Source organism: Platalea leucorodia (assembly GCF_965183815.1).
Source record: "Platalea leucorodia genome assembly, chromosome: 21".
In the NCBI taxonomy this organism is placed as follows: Eukaryota; Metazoa; Chordata; class Aves; order Pelecaniformes; family Threskiornithidae; genus Platalea; species Platalea leucorodia.
This window is the reverse complement of record NC_138843.1, coordinates 2,873,724-2,896,139: the sequence shown is the minus strand read 5'-3', so window position 1 is coordinate 2,896,139 and position 22,416 is coordinate 2,873,724. Positions and strand designations below refer to the sequence as shown.

Sequence of the window (22,416 nt, the reverse complement as noted above, 5' to 3'; positions counted from 1 at the left end):
TTGTCAGTACTTCATAAAGCATTGGGAACGCTCTCTGCACAGAGGGAGCACTAATGGCAAGCGCGGGGCGTCACCTCGGAGCGTTTTGGTGCTCTCGGAGCAAACGCGCAGCCCAGCGCGGAGCCGTAGCCCTGGATGCTTGCGCTGTGCGGAGCTGCCTCATCCTCCCCACGCTTCCCATCTGTGCCGTGAAACCCCTGAGGCCGAGGTGCGGTCATACATGAAACGTTGTGAAGCAGCGGGCTGTGCACCAGCCCTTCGGGAATTCTGAAATCCCGGGTCTCTCGGCCCGGCTCCACGTTGAAGTGAGGGAAGAGCACAGCTCAGGCGCTCTCAGCCGCTGCCTCCGGGGCTCTGGCGATGCCACCACAGCACTGCCACAGTGGCCCCGAGCAGCAGCCACCTCCGTGGCCGTGTGTGTGGGTTTTTTTGGTTTGGTTTTGGGGTTCTTTTTAAATAAAACGGCGCCCGGAGCCCCGCACAGTAAAGCCTCACCCGCCCTCCCGCCCCGCCCTGCGCTCCGCCCCGCGCTCCGCCCCAAGATGGCGCCCGCCTCCCGGAAGTGACCCTGAGGCAGCTTCCGGTGGCCGCCGTCCGCCATGGCCGCGACGCGGCTGGAGCTGAACCTGATGCGGCTGTTGAGCCGGTGCGAGGCGCTGGCGGCGGAGCGGCGGGACCCCGAGGAGTGGCGGCTGGAGAAGGTGAGGCGCGGCCCGCCCTTCCGGGGACGGCGCTCCGCGGGGGGAGACCGGCCGGGAAAAGCGCGCGGCGCGGGAGCCTCCTGCCCCCCCGTCCCCGCAGCACCGCGGTTCGGCTCCTGCAAATAAACGGCGGCACTGAGTGCTGTGGAGCGTTAAAACTCCAACCTTGCTCTCCGCCGTGCAGCAGCCTCTGCCAGAGAGAATATTTCTCCTTAATGCTGTCGCTTAAAGGCTTTTTTTCTCCTCAGTATGTGGCTGCTCTTGAAGACATGCTCCGAGAGCTGAAGAAGCAGTCCAGGTGAGTCGCTCTGTGAAATCCTGGGGCGGGCGGCTGTCTCCTGTGCTTTCGTTAGCCTCTTACCTGTGAGACAGACCTAGCCCACCAACACCGCAGCAGTGCCTACGCTTCCCTGGGGAAAAACCTGTCGGTGAGGGAGAAACCGTGCCTGCAAAGCAGCTGCTGTGCAGCTCTGTGTGTTCCCAGACACATTGCCCTGCAGGCCGGCCTTGGCCCGCGTCCCTCCGGCATGCTGTGCCCGAGCTGCCCGTGCCTTGGAAAAGGTGATTCGCAGGGGGTTGCAAGCATGTTCCCAGCCTTGAAGCTGCTTCTGTTAGACGATACTTCTTTGAAGAACCGTGTGTTGGTTTTTTTTCTTTTATTTTATTTGGAAAGTTACCTGAACAATACAAAAAAAGGCTGATAACCTCTGGTTTTCATATTATTATTTTTCAATTCCAACAGCAAGCCAGCCCCAGAACTGCTGAATGAATACTCACGCAAAGTGGACTTCCTAAAGGGACTTTTAGAAGCTGAAAAATTGGTAAGATTTACTAGTTCAGCTTGAAAAGACTTAACTATTCTCTACTTACGTTTACCTTATTGCCTGGTTCCTATATTTGCCTTTATCTTATGTCTCAAAATGACGCTTGTTAAAATCTTGCTAGGCAGCCCTTGTGAAAACATGAATAAATATATTGGATTTTCATATTTTGTTAAAAGGGGGTATTGTACGAAATCTGAAACGTCTTTCCTCCTTTTCAAAAGTAAAGTACATCTTGCCTACGTCCTTCTTACTTTGATGTGAGATACAGGGGCAGGTACTGTCCTTTAGGCCTAACACCTCTTTTGGATGGTACCACGTGCATCTGGAGAGCTATGAAATGCCAATATGCTGTGCCGCAATTAGTGCAGGTGCAGTCAGTGCCGTTGTTCAGACTGACTTCCCTGTTCTGTGGGAAGCAGCTGTGGAAGTGCTCCCTGCATCCATGTTGGTCACACATCCAGGTGGTCTCACACTGCAGAATGTGATTTTCATGATTTTTCCTTGCTTCTTCCTATTCACAGTCTTCATCAACTGAAAAGGCCCTGGCAAATCAGTTCTTGGCCCCTGGACGTACCCCTACAACAACCAAAGAGAGAACCCCGGCTACTAAAACAGTTCATCTGCAGACAAAGGCTCGCTGCACAGGCAAGATGAGGAGTGAGCTGCTTGGTACAGTATGTTTTGGTGCTACTGCTTCTTTACTGCTAGTTTATAGATTGTCTTTTGTTGCATTGAGCTGCCTTTGGTGGCTGTGCCTCAGATGTGTCCCTTTTCCTAGTTTGGATAGTTTAAATACTGGGCAGAGACACTATGCTAGGCCTGGAGAACTGTCTTTTACCACGGGCCCTTTGTAATCTTCTGTTTTGTTTCTCTTTCTGCCTCCCAGGATCCCTTGGCTATCGATGGTAAGTTTAATCTGTTGTTTTCTCTAACTTTAGTTAACCTGAGTCTTACAGGGAGAGGAGGAGGAAGGTCAGGTATTAGAGACTGGCCAAAGTGCCCTTTTAATTTAGTGGCTCACTTTTCAAGATAGGAGATTTAAGAAACAAACAAAACCAAAACCCAAACCCCTAACAGATGACAGCCAAACTGTTGTTATTAGGATGGTTGCAGGGACTTGCAAGAACCTATTTTTCTAGAATTCGTACAGGAACAGACATTCTAATTATAGAATTAGCAAGGACAATTTACCTTTACTGTGCTCCTGTTCTCTTCTGCTCTGAGCAAGTCATGTGATTTTAGGTACTTAGAAGAGGCGTTGTTCAATTCCTCTTAAATATACAGCCATGTTATTCATAGAAGGAACTGGTAGGAATTAATTTGTGGTTTCTATAGCTACTGTTACAGTGGCTGGAGCTAGGCCCATCTAACGTGTCCTGAAAGAGAACACGAAGACACACGGGCTTAAACCATGCCCTCAGGGATATGAGTCATCTGTTTTTCCTCTCCACCATACGTTTGATGTTAATGTGTTGTCTTTTCCCAGTGGAAAGCAGGTAGGCATTTGAAATCCATATTCCCTGGGGTAGAGGACCAAGTAGGATTTGGACATCTGAAAATCCCTTACAGAAAATTTGTTTCTTCAGCCTATGATTGCATGGGAATCTATAACATGCTAAAATGCAAATTTAACTCTTTTTCCAGATTCTGAGGAGTTAAACGTAAGGAAGCGGAAGTAAGTGAAAATTTCTCATTCTGATCCTCAGTGTTTTGGGAACTGCTTTCCCAGTGACCTTTAAATCACAGCTGTACTTCCATTTGGGTGAAGTGCCTGCTGGCAGAAACCTAAATATAATGACTTCAGCTGATTTAACTGTTCTTTTGTCTTGTCAGAGTTGCAGAGTCTGGGGAGACCTTGGGAGATCAACCCCCAGCGAAGTACAAATCCCAATTTTTTTTTTTCCTTATCCTTTTGCAGAGGCCTTGCATCTGATGAGAAGCAGTCAGCGGTCGAGCTGGATGCTGTGTTACAGCACCATCAGGATATGCAGGAGAAGTTAGCTGAAGAAATGCTAAGTTTGGCTCGCAGTCTCAAAAACAACACTCTGGCTGCGCAGAATGTGATAAAACAAGATAACCAGGTAGCGCATGTTAAAGTGCTAACCTCTCAGTTTTGCAACCCAGAAGGTTAAAGTGCTAATGTGTTAAATACTGCACCTATAGCTTGATTCCAGGTGAGATTGGAGTGGGGAGACTTGGAGGCAATAGCTGTCTGCTTCTGTAGTGCAACTGAACCTTTTCTCTGTTGGAAGAAATAGTGGTCAAACCGTTCAAATCCGAGCTTGAAACAATTTGTTCTCTTTGTTCCCCAGACGCTATCGCATTCTCTCAGGATGGCAGACCAGAACTTTGAGAAGCTCAAGGATGAATCTGACCGCCTTGAACAGCATGCAAAGAAATCAGTCAACTGGCTGTTATGGATAATGTTAATTGTAGTTTGTTTTATATTCATCAGCATGATTCTCTTTATCAGGATTTTCCCCAAACTAAAATGATTTTTTTTTTTTTTTTTTTTTTTTTTTAAATTTAAAACTGCCAGAAGTGCAGTTGGAAAGCTCAGCTGGTATGGTAACTGTCAGCAATCAATGTCTTTGCCACCTATTATGTCCTTAAAGAGGCTGTCCCAGGGCTACCCTTGCATCCCTTTCTTGTGCAATCACTGGATTCAGTGAAGGGTTTCATGGGGAAGGCTTTCTACACTTGGATACTTTGTTACTTTTTTTTAATTAGTGAATATTGTTGCCTGTTGAGGGGAGAACTGGGATAAAGATGGCAATTTATGCTGAGCTGCTCCCAAGTTCCGCAGTGGATAGATAGAGCCCTGTTTTTAATGTGGCTGTGGCAAACGTTACAGCTCCTGAAAGGCATTTACTCAATACAAATATAAGTAACAGTTGAAGTCTTAACAATTTTTCCTGTCTTTACAGCTTTACTGTACTGAAGTAGGACCTTGCTGCCAACAAGATATTTAATGACAAAGTCACGTACGCACACAGCTGTAGGGTGTAGGAAGAGAATGCTGCCAGTCAGTTGCTTGCCTGTCTCAGATTCAGAGAGTATCAACAGGTAAAACTATTCTCAGGCTCACCTTTTTCCCAGATGGGTGTTTGGGACCTTGGACTTTGCAATCTTCTTCAGTTTAGACTTACTATAGAAGGGCTGAAGTTGCTTGCTGTTGCAATGTTTGCTTCCCTTTTTGTATGCGCAAACGTTCTCGCTTACTCTTTGGCTGTTATGTTGATGCTGTTGCATCAAGAAAGCACTGTGACCCTGGCACCCCCGAATTGTGCACACAGTGCTCTCCATAGGGTATAGACCTCACCTGTACAAACACTTTTTTCACTGTAAGATGAGGGCAAAGGAAGCTGGTGTCTTGGAGACAGAAATAATAATTAAAAAAATTCAGCGTTTACCTTTTGAGACAAGTTATTCTGGTCAAGAGTGTTTGTGTCAAACTTGTATTCTTAAGAGGTCACTACAATAAAGCAGAGATGAAATAAACTAGAATGAATATTTTTAAAACACGGCTACTGCTAGAAAAATTTAGAGCCTGCAGTAAAGCAAGGTTTGTTGTGACAACGTAAGAGCCATTTCTAAGTGCTTGCGATAAGCTAAAAGCAAACCATTCTGCATCTGTGCTGTCGTTTCTGGAGTGTTGGTGTCCAGGCGTGTACGTTTTCACGTTGAGGGAGCGAGGAGCAGCAGGTGACCCCCCGGTGGTGGTGTGCCGCTCCTGTTGCTGGCCTGAACCGCTAGATGGGGCGTTCTGGGCCTGTCTGGTCTCGGCAGCAGCCCTGGGCAAGAGGAACGGGGGGGGGGAAGAGCTGCTTGTCACAACAGTTGAGTTCTTACGAAAATCCGACTGCGGCTTTGAACGCATCCCAGAGTAGCAGGCTCTGTTTCAGAATTGTTCTTTGTTCTTTACAAAAACAGCTGTGTTAATGAAGACAGTTAACATTTTTTACATAAAGTATTTTTGTTCATTTAACAGGATGTTTGCAACTTAGTATGCCATTCACTTATGGATTATCAAATGAGTGATTATACTGGGAAGTACAGCTGCTGCTTCTAGCTACTCCTCTCTGCAATATGCTCATTCTCTTCGAGCAAACTTGTTACTTACCTTGAACTTTATAGAAATTTATAGTTGTAGCAATCCATTTATGGACATTTCTACTTTTCCCAGAAGTTTTTCTTCAACTGTAATGTTTGACATTTCACTGTTGCTTTGTTAGTGAATGCTGTGTCACCAAATTATTTTTTAATTCTAATTGTTTACTACTTTCCCTGCGGGCATTTCAGTGCTGAGCTCTTCTCTGAGAGCAGAGGCTGAATGTAGCGCTGGAATGTTGTTTTGTGTGTGAGATACTGGAATGATACAACGTTAATGCTTCATTGTCTATAACATTTTCCCCTTTATTACTTGAAATAATTTTTTTTTCCAGCTTGCAAAAGACTTGGTGCATCATTGCAGACAAGTTTTTAAAGCTGAATTTTGCTATCAGCCATGTGTTGGCTATAACTTTTTGGCACTTAGAAGTTTAATTGGAAAGACCTGAAAGGGAGCTACTAGTGATAGCTTGCCCCCAAGAAAATATCCACCCCTCCAAGTCCACAGCAATTCCTTTACAAAGAAGCCAGCTAGGAAACCAGTTCAGAAGCACGTGCTATTTAACTTTTGACTGCTGACATTTCATGGGTGTTTGTTATTTCAAAGGATGAACTGCCAGAACTGAGATTGAATCCTGTAACTGCTAACACCTTTCGTGATATCTCGCATGACCGTTGAGCATAGTGCCTCCAGCGCTGCACTGAGCTTCTGGTTACCTCTGGCCCGGTGGAAGAATGTTACCTTCTGCCCTGGCAAACCAAACGGATGAATTCCCTCAGTGGCCAGCAATCTCCCTGCACATAATGGCTGTTTTGTCAATTGGTGGTTGCAGTCTTTGCTTTTCTTGAGTTCATTTAGTAATTACAGTAATTCAAAAACACTTTGAAGATCGGTGCCAGTAGTATTTAGAATAAACAATCACTCAAGGCTTTGTGAGATTTCATAGATGGAGTGACAGTTCTTGTTTTTGACTAACGTATGGGTGATGGTGGTTGCACGATCTGCTCCTTTGGCCCTCAGCTCCGTTTCATAGCATGGGGCTCTGATGTGCTGCTCTCTACAGAATAATGTTATATATAGAAATAGCTTTCTGTGAGAGTCGCAAACATTGTGAAGTGAGAATTGCTTAACTTTCCCAAAAGCTTGGGAAATCCAGATGGAGAGATGTTTATCAGGCATAGGGCTGGGCCTTGGTTGGCTTCTTGGCAGACTACCTACTTTCAGACAGCAAGTAAAAAAAAAAATAAAAAAATCTTTTGGAGACTTGGGTCATGTCAGGCCAGTGAATGCACCGTTTCTGAGCCTGGCAGCAACAGTAACTCTGGGTCAGTCTGAGCTTTTCTGGCAAACGTGCTCGGTGACAGAGACTCCTTATAATACTTAATGTTTAAGCTGTGTGCTCAATCACAGCTAGATCTGATGTTTTGGAAGGATTTTTACAGTAGGTAGGCTGTCAGTAAGGACAGAATGGCAGGAGCAGAACACTGTATACAGTGGCTCCTGTGGCTGGGTAATCTCGGCTTGTTTTGGGCATACGTTCCCCGGGCTTGGCTTTACAAAGCCTCCGTGTATCAGACTTGATAGGCTGTGAGCAGCTTTCCAGAACAGGCAGCTGTTTTGCCAAAAGGGGTTATCTTGTAAAAGGGTGAAAACGAAGGAGTGGACAGGCCGGGGTTCTGCTCCTGACTGTTCAACTTGTGATACCGGGCAAGTCACCTCCATTCTCATCGTCTCTGCTGTAAACCTGACATGAAACCTGAGAATCAAAGCCTTATGATTAATAGTTACAGGCACGAAAAAATTTTAACCATGATAACATAGCAAATAGGAGCAGAAAATAATAATCAAATGTCTTGGTCTACAGCAGAGTGCTGATGCCGTTCCGGAGTCACACAGCCCAGCGCAGGGCTGGCTGGTAGCTCCTGTCCTGATCTGCCACATTGCTGAGGCTCGGTGTGCGCTCTCCGTGTGTTCCCGCTGAACAAGAGTGACATTAAAACCCGACTTAGCTAAATCAATACCACCTGTCACATGACACCGCCGTGACATTTCTGGCATGAGCGTTACCTCCTAATAGGAGATGGAAGTGGGAAGCAGCAGCAGCTAGTGAATAATGGATTAGATATGCCTGATTTGTAACATTTACAAAGAAAGGGCGTGTCTCCTAGCTACAGAACAAACTGGTTATCAAAACGGGAACTAGAAGTTCTGTGTTGTCCAAAATACAAAATGTGAGATAAAGCAGCGTGGAGCATACGGTTACGGTTTGCTGAACTCCCCTGTGCTGCCCAGAGGGCTGTCCCTCCAAATTTGACTCTGGATCAGCAAAAACAGGCATTAGCGTAAAGAAAGAAAAAAAGAGACAAAGAAGGGGGGTTAGGGGTGGTGAGCTGCAGATCAGAACTGGTGGAGCCAGTTGGTCGCCTGGAGCACGGCATGCCCATACTATGTGTTCGAGGGTGACGCTGCTGCAGCCGCTAACTCGCACGTGGCTGCTGATGGGGAACAGCATGCCTGGCAGCAGCGGAGTAGGTTGTGCAAACTGGATGTGGGGTTGGCTTAGGTGTACTGTGAGAAGCTGTAGGAAAGAATGGTGGCTGAGGAGGCTGGAGGGGACTGACGGCCAGATATAGATCTGTCTGGCTGTTTCGCAGCTGGGCCCCGCGTGCTAGACACAGGTGGGGAATGCCGACTGTCGTGTGGTTTTCGTAGCAATGCAGAAAAATCTAGGTTCTTTTGAGTCGAAAAGTTTGATGCTAAATTAGAACAAAAATGTTCTGACAAGGAACAGAAAGTAAGTCTGATATTGTGTCTGTGACATCCAAAAATCAAACTGAGCAAAACCAGAAACTGGGCAAAAAAAGGATAAAACAAGGCAGCACTGCAGTAAGCCATGGAGAGCTGTGATTTCCTTTGCATCCTTCATCTCCAGTTTCTTTGAACCGCATGTGGCAAAGAGATGCCCTCTGCCATTTTCACCTTGGGCAAAGGTTATATTGGTAATGTAACAATAGAATTCTCCAGAAGGATCTGACAGTGTTTCCTGTTTCAACAGTAAAAAAAAAAATGGGACTTCTGTCCTTAGCACGTAAAGTGACCGGATCTTCATCCTCTGAGCTTTCTCCCATCGAGAAGAGAGCAGTCACTTATCGGATTTGGTGTGGACGGAAGGAAGGGTAAGAAAGGAACTTTGTCAATCTGTGACGTGAAATATTTTATATTAAGAGATTTGGCAAATGGTTCTGTGTGACTCCAAACAGGATGAGATAAATTTTCCAAGGTCAGCTCGGCTTTAGGTCTAGTCACTGAGAAGTCAATTCTGTAACCTTTACAGCGACATCCTGCCAATGATGCAGAGACTTAGCTATTGTTGGCTTCGACAGCAACTCTTCTGCATCTTCAAAGGACAGGAGGCTGAATAATTTGCGTACTGCATGGTGAGAAACTTGTGAGCAGGAAGGTATGTTTGACAAATCAATAAAAATAGAGCAACCTGAGCAACAGGGTAACTATTCACCCAGGCAGTTGCGACCTGTTGTTAAGAGAAGGCCACACTGAATGGTGGACGAAGCAGAAAGTCAGAATTCTGACTCTCAGCTCGGCCTTCTGGCTTGGTGTGTGGCTTTGGCTCACTGAACTGGTTTTGTTCTCAAAACAGAATTACTGCCGATGTACCTTCTTGGTGAGTCAGCTGCTCTAAAGCTCCTTTTGGGCGCAAAGCTTTGTGTGCCTTGAATATTCCTGAACTGATTAATTATCATAGAACTTTGCTTTTGTATGGCTAAAAAAAACCCAAAGCCAACCCCAAACCCACCCAAACACAGACCTCTGCATCTGTGTTTGGTTTCAGTGTACATTTCACGAGAGAAAGATGCATTTCATGAGAGAAAGACATATTTCATTTTCAAGACACGAAGCTTGCAGCAAGCGCAGTACCTCGGTGACAGGGAAGCCAAGCAAGGGCAGCGTGCAGACGCTGTCGAGTTCAGTGTGTGGCACTGCCACAGGCAGCGGGCCCTGGAGAGGAGGCTTTGAAGAACTGTGCTCTTGGTGCCTAAACAGCTCGGTCTGTCTTAGCTTTGTTAACTCGAGCAGGGGAAAGCTACGTGAAAATGGTAATAAAACTGGCGGTTTCAGCCCTTTCAGAAGGTAGGGAGTAACAATCTGGTTTACAAAGTCATCTTTTGTACTCGTTCGTGCAAAGGTGGTTCCTCCTCTAGGGATGCTGCTGCCAGGGATGGGCTTCCAAGGACTTCAGTTCCTGGCAGTGTTGATCTGGAGGAGCTGGGATCTGCTGAGGAAGTTGGTACGCTTAGGGTGGATTAGGGTACTTAGGGTACGCTTAGGAAATGGAGGCGTTTGTAGGGCAGAGCAGTATGACTCTGTGTTTCCAGTCTCACAGAAAAGGAAGCTTGGGACACGGCTCCAGAAAGATTTTTCAGCCCGTGTGGGCTACAATAGATCAGCGCATGGAGAATGCAAAAAACGAGTGCAAGGTTTGGGCCCTGATTTTATTTTTTGGGTGACAATATATGTCAAAGTCCTTCTTCAGGACTCGAAGCCATGCCCGGTGTGCCATGTAAAAGGAACATAATCTGAAACAGCTTTGGGCATGATAACAGCATGGCCGTAGGCTATTTTAACCTTTATGTTTCTGTAGATTTACATTAATGAGTGAAGGGTAAGGGCCTGCATTTTCTCTTTTTTTTCTTTTTTTTTTTTTTTTTTCCCCAAACAGTGAAGGCTGTTGGTTGGAGGGCACTGACCCTACAGACACTGTGCACCTTTTATAAGGAGGCACTAGACATCCAGCTTTAAATTGCTGTTTCTCTGGCTTTTTTGTACCCTTTTAGTCTGTCCCGTGATTCTTGGCAGCTGTGAAGTGACTGCAGAGCAAAGATAACTCCATGGGACAGGTCTTTTTTGGGATTTCAACAGGAACGAGGCTTTTGATGGGGGCTGTAAATTTACTGCATTATCTTGTGATGTACTGCTTTCATACTGTATAGTACACGGCGCTTTTATTGTGTATTACCTCAGCTGAAGTGCCAAAGATGACAAAAACCGAAGTGTGTTTTCATGAAAACACCACAGTGGGGGACCACCATTTGAGATCCAGCTCTGAAAGCACAATAAAAATTTTGTCACACGAATTTTCTAAATAGTTTAAAAAGCAGAAGCTGACTGCCTTCCAAATGCACTAAGGATTCTGTAGACACAAACAGTAACCTGGCTGATACTTTCTGTACATTTTTATAAGTTTTGTCTTAGAAAGAATATCCTTTACCTGCTGCAAGTGAACACCGTTCGTGTATGTAATAATAGATAATCTTCTGCATCAAAGAGAAAAAATGTTAAAGGTCAGAAAAAAGAATATTATTTCAAAGTTCCATACTCATTTTCCTTGCCTTCCTTACTCAAGAGATTCATTTAAGTAAGCAAGTGACCAAAACAAAAAAAAAAAGTATTTGGTGGGTCAAACAGGTGGACACCCTCTATTTCTCACTGGATTTATTTTGTTAGGAGGGTTCAGAAATGAACCCCAAACGTTTGTAAGTGTCACTGTTCAGAGCAGACATTTGTCACTGCTTAGTTATACGTTATTTTAACTAAACCGTGAAACATCTGTGGAGGGGAGAAAGAAATGTGAATGTTGTCAAAGAAAGGAGTCATATTTAATATATCGAAGTAGTGATTTTAGTGGAGTTTCTTGAATCAGAAATTAGAGAGAGCCTGCAGTGCAGCTATTGGAAAAAAATGAGTAAGCAGGTGCTGGCTTTGTTTCTTAGCGCCCACATTGCTCCTGTTGGTTTATCTGATGGCAAAGCTAGTGTACTGTAGCAGGGAGTGTATGGGAAAGATGCTGGAAAGATTGCACCCTGATGTTCTTAATCAGTAATTAGAAACTAAAAATAGTATTTTAGGGAAAGATAATAAATCTGTAGCCTTTAATCCTCCTGTGCCAACCTGTAAGCTGATATCATTATTACATGAAAGGCAATAAGAACATAAGTGAGTAAGCAAAAGTAGGGTGCTATTACAGTCACATTAAAAATTCCACACGGGCCAAGCTGTCCAGACGATGTTTGGCTCTGTCCTATGCAGAGTCTATAGTCAAAAAGCAGGTTCATTTGCGAGCCAAGAACACATAGTTTTGTTGTTTATTTCCATTCCTTAACTGTCCTTACTTCCTGAAGGATTCCGAAATGAGTGAGGTTCCGAGTCTCTTCCGCACTTGTAAGTAGTAGCGTACATTTGAGAAAACGGCAGCAGGAACAGATAGGTGGGGGGAAACTTGTTCCCACGATGGCAGTTGTGACGCACCGACAGGCTGAATCGACGGCCGATGTGCTGCCCAGACACGCATCTTCTGCTGCAATAATCACAGAGAAAGCATCCCCACTTAAGCGGGGCCTTTCATCTAAGCAGTTAAATAGTTTGCAAATGCTAAGATGTCATTATTGTTACACAGGTACCATCACAGCTACCACTGCTCACGCTCGGGCGCTTCAGTAGAATCAGGCCATCGACCTCACCCCATCCAACTGGGAAACCTCAAAGAGCGAACCATACCAAAAATTGGTTTCATAGACTGGTCCTCCTCCCATTCACAACTATGTAATATCCCTGTGACGACTGCAGCAATTCTTGAAAAGTAACACAAAGTATTTAAAATAGTGCAAACTCTCTTAATGCAATTCGGTGTCTCGAAAAAGGAGCCAATGCTGGTAACCGCGGGCCTGCCTAGTGGCCCGTTGTGCAAGAAATGTAATACAAAAGTGAGAACTGATGTAAGCTGAAGATGGCAGAGGAAAGATTTGACAGAAGAAGGTCTGTTTACCGAGTATTTTTGAATTAAAAAAGCTTTATTCCAGCAGTTTATAACCAAATATCTTGTAGAAATGGGTGAAAGCAAGTGAGATAAAATTACTGGAAGTTGCCAGGAAACGTGCTGTCGTGGCTTAGCACGACTACGACGCAGAGATGATTAAAAAAGGAGAAAAAGGCATCAAATGCTGAATCCCACTGGAAAAAGAGAACCAGAAATCTGAAATGGCTCTTTCATACTGAAAACGGTACCGCTCCGTAGGCAGTACCCTCTCCCCAACCTCCCTTGAGCGAGTCCCCGGGGCAATTCATCCTCTCCAACTGCTTTCCTGGGAGGAGGAGGCGGGAATCGGCCACCGCTGGGGCAGGGGCCCCGCTCCCACGCTGGGCTTTAGGCGCCGGGACAGCAAGCCGCCCCCTCCCCGCCCCGGGGCGCAGCTGCGGCACAGCTCCGCTCTACTCTCTCAAAGCCACCGAGGCCCGAAGAGCCCCCTGGGCCAGCGCCCCTCCGACACCTTCGCCTCCAGCGGGTTTGCAGCCGGCCAAAGCCGGCAGGACTCGCCCCGGCCTCCCCGGCCGCTGTCCCGCCCGCGGCGGGGCCGCCCCCGGCAGGTGGATGCCGCCGCTCCTCCCCGTCCCGTCCCGTCCCGTCCCCTGCCCGGCTCCGCGCCGCCTCTTGCCGCCGCCCCGCTCCCAGCTGACGGGGGCAGCCCCTTGTTTACTGGCCAGGGAGGCAGCCGCCAGCCCGGCCTGCGCTGGAAGGGGCCGCCGCAGCCGGGGCCGCCGCCGAGGGGCAGGGAGGGGCCGGGCGCCCCGCTTCCTGGGCCGGCGGCCGGGCGCTATAAAGGGGGCCGCGGCGCCTCTCCGGGTCTCTTACCGACGATGCGAAGCCGGGCCCGGCCCCCGCGCCCGCCCCGCGGCCTCTGATTCGCCCCCGCCGGGACGCGCCGAGCTGCGGCGGCTCCGACGACGCGGGCATGGGACCGAGAGCGGCGGCGGCGGCGGCGCTGGCCGTGGCCGTGGTGCTGGCGGCCTGGTGCGGCCGGAGCCGCGGGGAGAGTGAGTAGGGGCCGGGGGCGCGGCCTAGGCGGGCGGCGGGGCGCTGGCGCAGGTGGCGCGGCGGCGGCCCGGGAGGCGGCGGGCCGCGGCCCCGCGCCCGGAGGGGGCGAGGCGGGCGGCGCGGAGCGGCCCGGCCCGGCCCGGCCCCGCCGCGTTTACCCTTTGTACCTGCTCGGGGCGAGGGGGCGGCGGCCGCCGCGCCAGGCCGCGCCGCGGGGCCGGCGGCTGGGTCGGGGCCTGCGGCGCCGGGCGCGGGGGAGCGGGGCCCGCAGCGCTGCCGCGGGGAGCGCCTCGGGTCACCTTCATCCCCGGCTTCGGCGTTTTCCGCCCCAAACCGCGGTGGGGCAGAGCGGGCCGCGAGGGAGGGCTCGGCGGCGGCCGAGATTGGAGCTGGGACGGTACCGGGGAGGGCTGCGGCTCCCCCCGGTTCGCCTGAGGATTTACTCACCGGCGCGTCCCGACCCTCCGGGATCCCTCGCTCGAGCGGGGCGGGCAGGGCCGGGGCCGGGGCCGCTCCCCCGGGGCTCGGCCTGGGTCAGGTGCGGGGGAGGGCACGGCCCCCTCCCCGGCCCGGCCGCGGGGCAGGGGCCGAGCGGCAGCGCCCCGCCGCTGCGCCCCTCCGCCGGTTTCGGAACCGGCTCCGGTTTCAGAAGGGCTTTGGCGTGGCAGGGCGCGGGGGCGGGAGGTTTTGTCTTTAACCGCAGGAGCAGTTGGGGGTAGCCTGTCAAATCCGCAGGTATTAAAGGGGGATGAAGCTCGGAGGTGGGGATCGGTGGTTAAGCAGGGTCTTGTAAAATGCAAGCCGGGTATAAGGATGTTGTATCGAAGGCAGCAGACTTGTTAAATCCCTGGCTGACGCGAGTTTAAGCCTTATGAGCTGTTTTGATGGGTTACATTAAATAAACTTGCTTAGGAGATTCTTCTAGTTAAAGGTTTTTATTTTGGATGATGTTTACAGGAGGTTGTTTTAATAAAATGGAAGTATTTATTTAAAGAGAGCTAACCGGATACATAAACTGTCTGTCTCATAGGCAGTCCCACAGGTCTACCTGTTAGCTTTCCCATCAGAAAAGGCAATAGCAAAAGAATCGGTGCAAGTGCAGTCAATGCAATGATGGCCATTTTTGAAATGTGTACGATATGCAGGGAATAAAGCAGGATACACCCTTAAGACAGCCTCTTTTTTCCAGCAATTGGAGAAGCTGTAGATTTCAAAAAATACCCCAGTTTCTTCCTTATACATGTTTTTACATTAGAAGCCTTAAAAAAGATCGGTGGTACGGTTTTAACTTGGGAGGGTAATTTCCAGCTGGCAAGCATGTACAAACCTGCCCGTTACCAATAGAGAAATGGAAAAGGTAGTGACATATAGCACTAATAATAAATACGTACACAGCTTTGGTCCAGGGGTTTCTAATTTGAAAACATTATTATTACTGCTCTGCTGGAGCTTCTTATTTATTTATTTATTTAAATCATATTGTGTTTATTTAAATCATATTGTGTTTTTTGGGTTGCAAGCGTGTTGGAAGTGATCTTAACTCCGTAATCTTTGCTATATTACTACGTGGTAGGAAAATATGCTCTACGATTCACGGATGGAGAAGCAGGAGCGATGCGCGAGGTGTCAAAGCAAAGTCTGGGGTGGAATATTTTTATATCTTTCATGGTGCAAATACCTCGTAAAGTATTTTGCAGAAAAATTGGATGACAGGGTCCCTAATTCAAAAGCTTTTCAGCCACTTTGATGTTTGACTCCATTTTCTGAGAACAATTAGATCACACGGCACTACAGTGCTGATGGAAAACAACACGCTAACGCGAAGGCCTGCATCGGCGTGGCTCGAAGGGTAAATGCACGTACAATAGTTGCATAAGCAAACACGTTGTTCCCTGAGCAACGGAACTAATGAAGTCTGCTTTCTTGGAGATTTGTGCCCTGCGTTCTCTACAAACACGCCTCGTGATAACGCTGCTCTCCAGTGACAATATTCCCCCCCTCTCTGAGCCCAGCTGTACGTAGTTTTTCTTGTGCCCCGTATCTTTCTCTTCCCTTTACTTCTTTTAGACAACGTCAGGTAAGAGGCTGGGGGAAGGCGGCGTACAGTATGCGTGCCGGGGGTTCAGGAGGCAAAGCGGGTGGATGGTTTGAGTTCCCGCTTAAAGCATCCTTTGGGTGGAGAGGCTGAATTCTTCCCCCTTAACCCATCCCCAGTTTTCATGAGTCTTTTAGGAATGAGAACTCTCTTCCTCTCTTACATGTGACTGAAGTTAGTTGGTGAGTTCAGAAGTTACTGAGAGGAGTAGAAGCAAGGGTTAAGGAAAGGAGACCTGACCTGCGCATAAAATGAAGATACATATATCTTGTTTTGTGAAGAAAAACAGGTTTGTGTGGTTTTTTTATCACTGTGTAAACATAATGCAACTTCTTGAAATAAATCTCACGCGACTCACGCATGTCAATTCGTTAGCTGTGGTATTTAGGGTGGGATTTACCTCACCTGATTTTAGGCATCTACCAACTGAGCAACTTTGGGCTCCTTTTGTGATTCGTAGAAAACTAATCAATACCATCAGCAGAGTTTAGAGTACGCTTCCTCCCCCTCTAAACGCTTCACCTAAATTTGGGTGCGGCATGGGTACTCCAGTGCCTACTGCTGGCGGTGGGCGTTAGAAATCCGGCTGAGATCTCTCTACCTAAATCATCAGGTGGGACAAATTTGACTTTGTATTTCTGTAGTAATAGCTTTTTAAAATAATTTGCTTCTTAATTATTATTTCTGGCTCATACAGATTTTTTTATCCACGTAAACTCATTAAGAAACTGGTCCCTTGTTCCACCTGAACCCTGCGTTAATTTTTGATGTTGAGAGACTCGGTCTAGAACGAAATTTTGCTCCCACAAGTATAAAGAATAAGTGCAGCAGGGCAGGGCTGTATCAAAACTAGGCAACAACTGCATCTCTCGGCCATCCCAGTGTGCCCTCTTGCTGTTTTAAAGAGAGGTAGTACGCTAACTGTCTCTCTGAATAGTCTGTAAAACCCAGAAGTTTTCTGGAGGTCAATTTTGGGGTGACTGTCTTGCGGAATATAAATTCTGTTGATATTGGCAACGTGTAAAACCCGTTCCTGCTCCCTTTGAAGTAACGAGGATCTTAAGGTCTGTTGGCATCGGCTTCTGCCCGTGACCCTGAGCGATCTCGCCTGGTCCGGGATGCTATCGCTTCACTACCTTTTTTCTTTGCACGGGAAGCATAGCAGTACGAGTTGTGGTTTTTGGTTTGATTTGAATGAGGAGAGCTTGATGCTATAGCAAACCAGGCTTTCTAGGCCAGACTGTGAGGTTATATATGCTTTTGGCATTAAAGAAAGTGACCTCCGTGACAGGTTTGCCCTCAATTCAGCAACACTCTCTCGAGTAGGGAAAGATAACAGGCATCTGAGATGTTATCTGAGGGGGCTGGAGGTTTATGGACAGGCTCTCTTCTGAGTCCGTATCTCAGTTTGCTTCATTGCTCAGATCTAAATGGCTGAGGGGGGAAATTGAAGTTTAAAAATGAATATTTCACAATTAGGTATTTTTACGTTTATTATGCTATTGCTACAGCAGGCTAGAAGCTATCTTACAGTCCCTTCTATTAACCTGTCACTTAACAGGATGTTTTCCTGTCTCAGATAACTGCAGAGAAACACCCGAAAGTCCTTTTTCCAGATTCTTAACACCACTTCTAAAAGTCAGCCTTGCATAGAATTGCAAAGCTTTTGACTTGACCAAAGTGAGTGTAATTTTTCCTAAATAATTTGTTTATTCAAGTAGGCAGCGAACACTATAAAAATGCAGAATTAACTAATAGTCATTTTAAACGGTTTGTGATCTTTCTGTGCGATGCTACATTAGCCTGGTCTTGATTGCTAAAGAGCCAGAGCTCTGAAGCAGTGAATCACTAAGGTTTGGTATCCACATAGTTTACTATAAACAAGGCTTAAGTTCCAGCTCTTCCCCTGTTAGACTCTGTCTGGAAAACGAACCTCTGACATCAGATCTAGTTTCTTCATTCATTACTTTAAGGTTGTTACCAAACTAGTTTGTTCAAGAGGCTTGGCATCTTGGGATTTGTTTGTTTGTTTGTTTTTTAAAAAGCATGCCTTGCAACTTTTTTCTTGGGGGTCTGATGAAACATGTCTATAATGATGGTTTGGGGTCTTTTTAAGTTACTTTGAATAGCTCGGTGACGAGGGACGGAGGAGTGTTTCCTCTCTGGCAGTGTAATGCTGTGCTGCTGGACATGGAGCCTGTTTCGGCTGCAATTTAGGGATTTATGTTTAGTAGCAGTTTTGCCAGTAGTTCGAACAGGAGTAGCTTTGGGCCTACAACTGGAGAATCCATTTGAGATTTTTCATTTTCCTGAAAGTTAATTTATGTGTTTTTTGAAACCGGGTTGTCTGTCTTATAATTGACTGCTCAGCTTTGCTCTCCTTCTTCTGGGATCAAACCTGCCTAGCCTTCATACTGAATTGTTGATTAATTCCCCTGTCTCTGCAGAAGAAAGACTGTCGAGAGAAGCTGTGGAAAAACACTTATTACTTTGCTTAAGACTGCTTCTTGTTGTCTTGGTAACAATAAATTTATGGGGTGACTTAAGCAGCTACTGCATGAACAGAAGATACAAACTGCTGAACAGCATTCAAAAGCATTAAAAGATCGAGAAGCCTCCAACAAAAAAAGCGTATTTTGTTTCAGATATTCTTAACTCCTTATTATTCCCCTTGATGCTTGAGGTGGTAAAAAAAAGGAGCTCAGATACCACGGTGGTATTTATCACTTTAAACTGATAGAACATGAAAAATAGTTCTTTAGTGTAATTTCCTCTAAATGTGGAAAAAATCTGTATAAACCCTTTTAACCCTTGTAGATTTACAATTATATTAGGCTTTTATTCAATTGTTTATTTCAGAAACAACCCTCTAATTTGTTTTAAATTCCTCCTAAGTTTCTATAGACCAGGCTGAGATCAGTGTTTGACGCTGCCTTCCGTTAAAAGGACTGGTGCAGAAGCCCCGGTATTGGAACGCCTTGAGCGTAGCAGCCAGCGTGCCAGTTTATTGCATTGCTGTTGCTCAGCTTTGAAAGCAGCGGAGTTTGAATAACTCGGGTCACATCCTGGTTTGCCAGGATGTGTGGAATCTCCTGCCTGGTCTGCGCTGGCAGCACTAATTACAAATAACGCGTTCTGTATGAGAGCTGGTGAAAAATACAAAAATATTTCTGAAATGCAAACAACTGATGGATTGCGGACGTGTACTTCCAGCTCCGGTAGATTTATATGATTATTTAGCACTTCAGAATGCTTTGCTGTTCACTCCCAAGCTTCACCTGTCTGTTTTTAGCCGTGCCCTCGGAGCAGGGGTAGCTGTGTGGATCAAGGGGGTGTCTGGGGCCAGCTCGTGGCCGATTTCTAGTGACCTACCTAATTCTAGTCAAAATGATGATAGACTCGGGTAATTTTGCTTAGTGTATAGAGGCATTTTGTGGCCTTGAGCCGCAATAAAAGCCTAGAGCTTTTACTCTTGAAAGTCATTCTTAGTCTGTCGAGTTGAGCTGTATTTTTTGACCTTTCCTTTACCTTAAGCTCAGCTGTATACATTCAGATTACTCCAGGTAGTGCTTTATGCTGTGATGCAGCAACTGATCGTGGGTACCACCTTAGCTTGCTGTATGTTGCCTGTTTGTGCTCAGCAAGCAGTAAATAAGAACCGAGACGTTGGATTTTGAATTTATCAGAGAGTTGTAGTTGCACTGGTGTCTTGCACGTTGAATTTCAGTGTTTGAATTTTGTTCGTCTGTCTGTTCTTTCTCCTTCCAAGAAGAAACCACTGGCCCGCGCTGTCGCACACTTGCTTCCCTGGAAATACCGATCTTAATTGTTTAAAATAAATATTGAGAGTACTTAAACTGAATCTGTTGCTCTCCCAGTTCCTTCAGCCCACACTTGGGGTGTGCAGCAAGACAGCTTTCTGGCTTACTTCCAGTTTGGCTGCAGTTTTCCATGGGGCAAAGAGGTGGCTGCTAGTTGGTCATCAGATTTCCTTTCCCACTTTTGAAAAGTATGTCCTTGATCTTTGAGGCACTGTGTGAATTAGCTTTTTCTTGCAGAAAGCAATTTATGAAACGATTTGGATATAGTGCCAAAAAATCCCATTGGGCAATAACATTGCTCCAAATCCTATATTAGTGTTGCCAGATTTATTTTTTTATTGCGGTGGAGCAAATTTTTGAATAATCATTAAGACGTTTGCATAGAATTTATTTTTAACCCACACAGCAGTGGTCTGTGTAAAACCACGAGGAGTCAGACAATCCTAACTATTAAACATCTGTCTCTACATCAGTTTCGTAAGGCCTGATTATTGCTGGGTGATTTCTTGAAGCTTTGACGTGGTAATTTTATAGTCGGTGAGCTTTACATACAGTGACAAAAAGAGTAAAGAACCTGTACTTTTAATTCTTAAGGTGAGGGCGGTGGGTGCTGTCTCAGCTATAGACAAAAAAGAGAATCCCTAAAGTGGATGCAGTCTTTAAAAAAAAAAAAAAATTAACAAAGAATCCACCTGGACAGGACAGGGAAACGGTTGTTTTGCACCGTTGTATTGCCAAGCAGCGTTGCCTTTCCACAGGCTTCTCCCTTGAACATAAAGGTCTGGCTGTGTATTCCTGTGAAGTGTAGTTTTAAGAGGGTTATCACTGGGACTTTTGTTGTGCTGTACAGGCATGGTGCTCTAAATTTCCTTCTTGATTCTCTTCCTTCTCTTTCCTGTGCTTAGAGTTAAAAAAATATTTCCCTCTTCAAACTTTTTGCTTTCCATCTTTTTGTTTTGCTGGTGCCTGGATTCGCATTATTCTGTTTACCTTCCAGTCTATGCTTCATGTAATCGTTCACTTCGCCAGTTCTTTGGGTTACCAGTTCTACTAAATGAACTGTCCAGATAGTCAATGCAGGGAGATTTGCAACCTTGAGGAAGATAACAACAAAAAAGCCCAAACACCTAATCTGAAAAGAACGCTTAGGGCAAAAATTACTAGTGTAGTAAATTACTCCTGTCAGCAAAGTCTGGGCAAGAGTGGGGGCTGTACTCCTGCATGTGTGTATGTCCAGGTGGTTCTGCTCTCTTCCAAAGCGCTACCATTTCCTAGCCATTATTCTTTTCCTACCTTCCCCTCCCTGCAACCATTCTAAATTACTCCCTCTAATCCACTGGCATTAATTGCACAATCTGGGATGAGGTAGGTGTGTCGCTGGCAACTATCTAAAGAAAACAGACTCGGTGGCATGGACATCTCTTTCTTTTGTAAATGCCAAATGACGTCTAAGGACTGGTGTTACAGCTGCAGTCGTGATAGAGGCAGTATCCAGAAACTCAAGATGGCAGAAAAAATTAGGAAATACTCTTTCAGTCTTATTTTGTAATCATATACCAGGGAATGTGCCCTACAGTATGTTTCTTAACACTCGAAGCATGCTTTACTGAAAAGGACCTAGTCGTGAATTCTGAGTGTAGCTATATATTACGGTGTGGTTGGACAAATCTGTGTATTTAGAAAACAAAACCAATTACCTTTTCTTAAATAAATCAATAACGTTGTTCTTTGCCTTCCAGTTTGCAAAAGCATGGACATTCGCAACAATCTGACCCGGCTGAACATGCTTGAGAACTGCACTGTGATTGAGGGCCACTTGCAAATATTGCTGATGTTTAAAACCAAGCCTGAAGATTTCCGCGAGCTCAGCTTTCCTAAACTGACTATGATTACAGACTACTTGCTTCTTTTTCGTGTGTATGGCCTGGAGAGTTTAAAGGGACTTTTCCCTAACCTCACTGTGATTCGAGGAACTCATCTGTTTTTTAACTACGCACTAGTCATTTTTGAGATGGTTCACCTGAAAGAGATCGGCCTCTATAACCTGATGAACATTACTCGAGGCGCTGTGCGGATTGAGAAGAACAACGAATTATGTTACTTGTCCACGATCGACTGGTCAAGGATTTTGGATTCTGTAGAAGATAACTACATCGTGGCCAACAAGGATGACAAAGAGGAGTGTGGAGATGTGTGTCCGGGAACTGTGAAAGGGAAGAGCAACTGTCCGCCTACTGTGATAAATGGCATTTTCATTGAACGCTGCTGGACCCACGATCGCTGTCAGAGAGGTGAGTCTGCAGAGTGATGCACGTCAACTATGGTTGTGCTGTCAGTTTTAACCCGTCAGATCTATTGGAGGGCTAATAGGTACCGATTAATTGCTACCTTTAAGTACAGGTTCCTAAAAGCAAGGTTCAAAACTGATGTTAGGCGGGTGAAGAGAGCCTTTGGGATGGGGCTGCTTGAGCAGTTGTTTCACCTGTGTAAGTAATGCGTCCAAAAACGTTGTGGTTGGTTTCTCAGGAAAGTTAGGGACTGCCTAGAGCTCGCAAGTTGAACGGACTGTGAGTGTAACTGGTATCTTGTATAATAGTTAGTGGTGTTAGTATCTCTGTTGGGGCTTGGGTAGGGGATTAAAAGTCCAGATTGACTGAAAGGCTGCGGCAGGCGGAAACAGAACAGCGGGGAAAAGTCTTTATGTAATAAACCTGACTCTAGAACGATGCAATTAACATTTTTACTGAAACCTTCCTGCCATAAAAAGGTGTAAGATATGTGGATGAGTGAGCAACATTTGCACAGAGTAAGAAGCTGGAAGCCAAGTCAGACCTGAAGGGAAAAGGAGAAGGAGGAGAGAGGACCTGGACGGGGGTTGCCCGAAGCAGGAGTCCTGGGGAGGGTGAAATAACAGGGCTTTGAGCCTGGGGTTTTGGTTCGGGGGAGAAGGTATGTTCAGAAAGGTAGCTGCCATTG

The 22,416-nt window shown here is 46.3% G+C and overlaps 2 protein-coding genes across 10 annotated transcripts in view; both read left to right on the top strand.

Annotated features, from left to right (window-relative positions):
• The first annotated feature begins 587 nt into the window (after positions 1-587).
• Positions 588-12,538, top strand: USE1 (unconventional SNARE in the ER 1). 9 transcript variants are annotated; one of them, XR_014230270.1, is made up of 11 exons: positions 588-701; positions 950-999; positions 1,444-1,522; positions 2,047-2,199; positions 2,412-2,430; positions 3,170-3,200; positions 3,444-3,606; positions 3,838-3,957; positions 4,453-4,591; positions 6,243-8,812; positions 12,109-12,538. XR_014230270.1 is itself a non-coding variant. In XM_082330973.1 (9 exons), exons 1-9 carry the CDS (start codon positions 600-602, stop codon positions 4,469-4,471), a joined length of 729 nt encoding a protein of 242 aa, XP_082187099.1. In that variant the 5' UTR covers positions 588-599; the 3' UTR covers positions 4,472-5,510. The 9 variants fall into 9 exon arrangements, 4 of the variants coding, with proteins under 4 accessions (XP_082187099.1, XP_082187098.1, XP_082187097.1 ...); XR_014230272.1 differs by lacking the exon at positions 12,109-12,538 and having other exon boundaries at positions 3,838-3,950; positions 6,243-11,403; XR_014230273.1 differs by lacking the exon at positions 12,109-12,538 and having other exon boundaries at positions 6,243-11,403.
• A 700-nt stretch (positions 12,539-13,238) lies between these two features.
• Positions 13,239-22,416, top strand: part of INSR (insulin receptor) — a 51,728-nt gene continuing 42,550 nt past the window's right edge. The window contains exons 1-2 of the mRNA XM_082330975.1: positions 13,239-13,523; positions 21,180-21,731. Of these exons, the coding sequence (XP_082187101.1) occupies positions 13,442-13,523; positions 21,180-21,731 (634 nt within the window). The 5' untranslated portion in view covers positions 13,239-13,441. The remainder of the gene's footprint in view (positions 13,524-21,179; positions 21,732-22,416) is intronic.

Bases quoted from the DNA above. Each gene is read 5' to 3' on its own strand.
- USE1 (XM_082330971.1), top strand. From the start codon at position 600: ATGGCCGCGACGCGGCTGGAGCTGAACCTGATGCGGCTGTTGAGCCGG. The intron at 702-949 runs GTGAGGCGCGGC...TTTTCTCCTCAG, and splicing joins AGGAGTGGCGGCTGGAGAAG to TATGTGGCTGCTCTTGAAGA. The intron at 1,000-1,443 runs GTGAGTCGCTCT...CAATTCCAACAG, and splicing joins GAGCTGAAGAAGCAGTCCAG to CAAGCCAGCCCCAGAACTGC.